At 51.2% G+C, this 2,418-nt stretch overlaps 1 protein-coding gene across 1 annotated transcript in view; it reads right to left on the reverse strand.

Moving 5' to 3' along the window:
• The window catches only part of GSTO1 (glutathione S-transferase omega 1), a 10,269-nt gene extending 8,628 nt beyond the window's left edge, over positions 1-1,641 (reverse strand). Inside the window, exons 1-2 of the mRNA XM_009643480.2 lie at positions 1,621-1,641; positions 322-434 (exon numbers count right to left, since the gene is read on the reverse strand). Of these exons, the coding sequence (XP_009641775.1) occupies positions 322-434; positions 1,621-1,641 (134 nt within the window). The remainder of the gene's footprint in view (positions 1-321; positions 435-1,620) is intronic.
• Positions 1,642-2,418: the final 777 nt, after the last annotated feature.

A 2,418-nucleotide genomic window follows, 5' to 3' on the forward strand; every position in this document is an offset into this window, starting at 1 on the left:
CACGGAGGGGGAGAAGCTTGGGTTTGGCTGGGAGGGGCGTCGGGCACCCCGATGGCGCGTGTGTCCCCCTTGAGCCACCCGCCCTCCCCACCCACTCCCTGGGACCGGCGCTATTAAGCTGCTCTTAACGCGCTCTTTATAACCGCGGTTTAACCCGTCCCAGCTGGCGCTCCCAGGAGCCCTACGGCAATACTCCACCCCACATGCCTGATTTTGTCCAAGTGGTGCCTCCAGCAGCTGGTGAGGCACCAGGCCTCCCCCCGCTTCCCCCTGTCTCCTCCCTGGTCAGGGCCTTCTCCTGCTATGGCAGCACTGCATCACCTAATGCCCTTCAAAATCCAATCCAGTCCCGCCTTGAGGATAACAAGGAGGGATTCTCTCTCCTGCAGATATTCTGCTTCATGATGAAAACCCAAGAGGAGACAATGGATAGCCTAACAGATACAGGGGTGCAGCAAATGTTAGAATTAAGTGAATTACTCCCTTGCAATCATAGAGGGATTCACGCTTGCTTCTGCAAACACAACCTGTGGGAGCATCAGTATGCACACAGAGCAAAAGAGAGAACCGAAGCACAGTCTGAAGTCCTCTTCATCCCTTTTGCTCCCTCTTCAGTTGAGGTAAGGGCACCGGGGCCTGCCTTGTACCAGCTTTTCCTGGGGTATAATAGTGGAAATGGAGGAGCTTTCCTCTTAATGCATTCCACAGAGTGTCGGAGTTGGTCTATGGTCCCAGAAGTAAAATCCTTCCCTTCCTGGGGCTCCACACACTTCTACCCAACCTTCAGGTCAGAGTTGTTCGTTATTAGGAAATGGCACGTTTGTAGGCACCAGAGGGCTAGGGCAGCTGTAGCCAAAGGCAGGGACTGTCCTGGCGATGGACACATCTCTGTCAAAAAGGCCACCAGAAGAACTGGAGCTTTTCCAGTCTCCTCAGTGGATCTGTGCTTGCACAGTGGGGAATTTTTGCCTGTTGATGACTTTTGGTTTGGTTTTGTCACTGGAGTTGGGCCTCGAGCATCGTGTCACAAAGACCAATATTTTCTGTGGTGATCTCTCCTGCAGGCAAACACCAAGATGGCCACTAGTAAAGTGACCATGAGCCTGACACCATTACCCATTTGAATAGAAGAACAATATGATTTTTTGTTAAGTCATTGCTGTTTGATTGTGTAATTAATAAGCAGCTCAGCAGTGAAAGGGAGTGGTAATTCATTGCACAAGCCTACCGTGCCCTAGGCAAACAGAAGATGTACATAAGATGTCCTTCACCAACAAAATAATTTCTCCTACCTTCAAAAAAAACTGTGTTGGAAGACATATTTCTTACTCCTCTGACTGCCTGCCCTTAGGAAAGATTCAGCAACATTTTGGGTCATGAAAAGAAAAAAAGAGAAAATGAATCTGAAGTCTCTTCTAGCAAATAAGAAGAACAGAGGCAGCCTGCTAGCTCCCAGCCCAGAGACAGGCACTTAGGAACCCCAAGCAGCACCACAAAATCTGCATGCTACAACAGCCCCTCAAAGGCAACAAGGGACGATAAACCCCTTCCCTCATCCTATCTTGGTTCTGCACGGTATGCAGAGCACCCGTGAAGATGAGAGGCAAGGCACAGGCTCACCCTGCTGCCGCTCTCCACCATCACCCTGTGGTGCCATGGCAGTATCCGAGACCTGCACAGGTACGTAATAATGAACCAACACCAGCAAGCAAGACGCTATACATTTCTCCCTTTAGCAAAAAGGAGATGTTATTGCTAATTCTGCTTTTAAAATACTTGGATGCTCTTGCCACATATGCTAAAAGCCATAAGTGTGTGTGTATATATATATATATATGAGACCATAGTTGTACTTTCTCTTCTTTCCAGCAGCCAACTACTCGGTGCTCTGTGAAGCTTCAGGAGCGCAGTCTTACACAGCCTGAAAAAAAACCTGCCCCAGGTGCGGTACCTTGTGAAAGGAAAAACAAGAGAAGCAACGGGAGGACAGGTACAGCTGCCTCACCAAGCAGAAGGCCAAGCGCCAAAGGAAGGGGAGCAGCAAGGGGCGGCTGAGGGAAGGAACCTGCCGCCCGTCCCCCGCGCTGGCTCATTTCTAGGCCCGGAAAGGCTACCCGCTTTCCAGACACAGCGGCAATCATTCCCTAGCTTAAGGCCACAGATATCAGCGCCTCAGGGGCAAAACTGCCCCGCAGGCCGGTGCCCGTGTGAGACCGGCGGAACCTGCCACGGAGCGCTCCTCCCGCCACGGAGGGCAGCCCTACGGTGCCGATGCTGCCCCTTTAAATACTTAACTGGCCTCATTGGTCGGTTGGCGCATGGGCACAGGCCAATCAGCTGTCTGTTTTAAGCCTGGCGGGAAGCGTTGTGTCAGCTAATAGTAGAAGCCGTTCTTGTTCCTAAGAGACCGATGTAAAC

The sequence above is a fragment of the Egretta garzetta genome, unplaced genomic scaffold (assembly GCF_000687185.1).
Source record: "Egretta garzetta isolate BGI_Z169 unplaced genomic scaffold, ASM68718v1 scaffold8, whole genome shotgun sequence".
NCBI classification, from domain to species: Eukaryota; Metazoa; Chordata; class Aves; order Pelecaniformes; family Ardeidae; genus Egretta; species Egretta garzetta.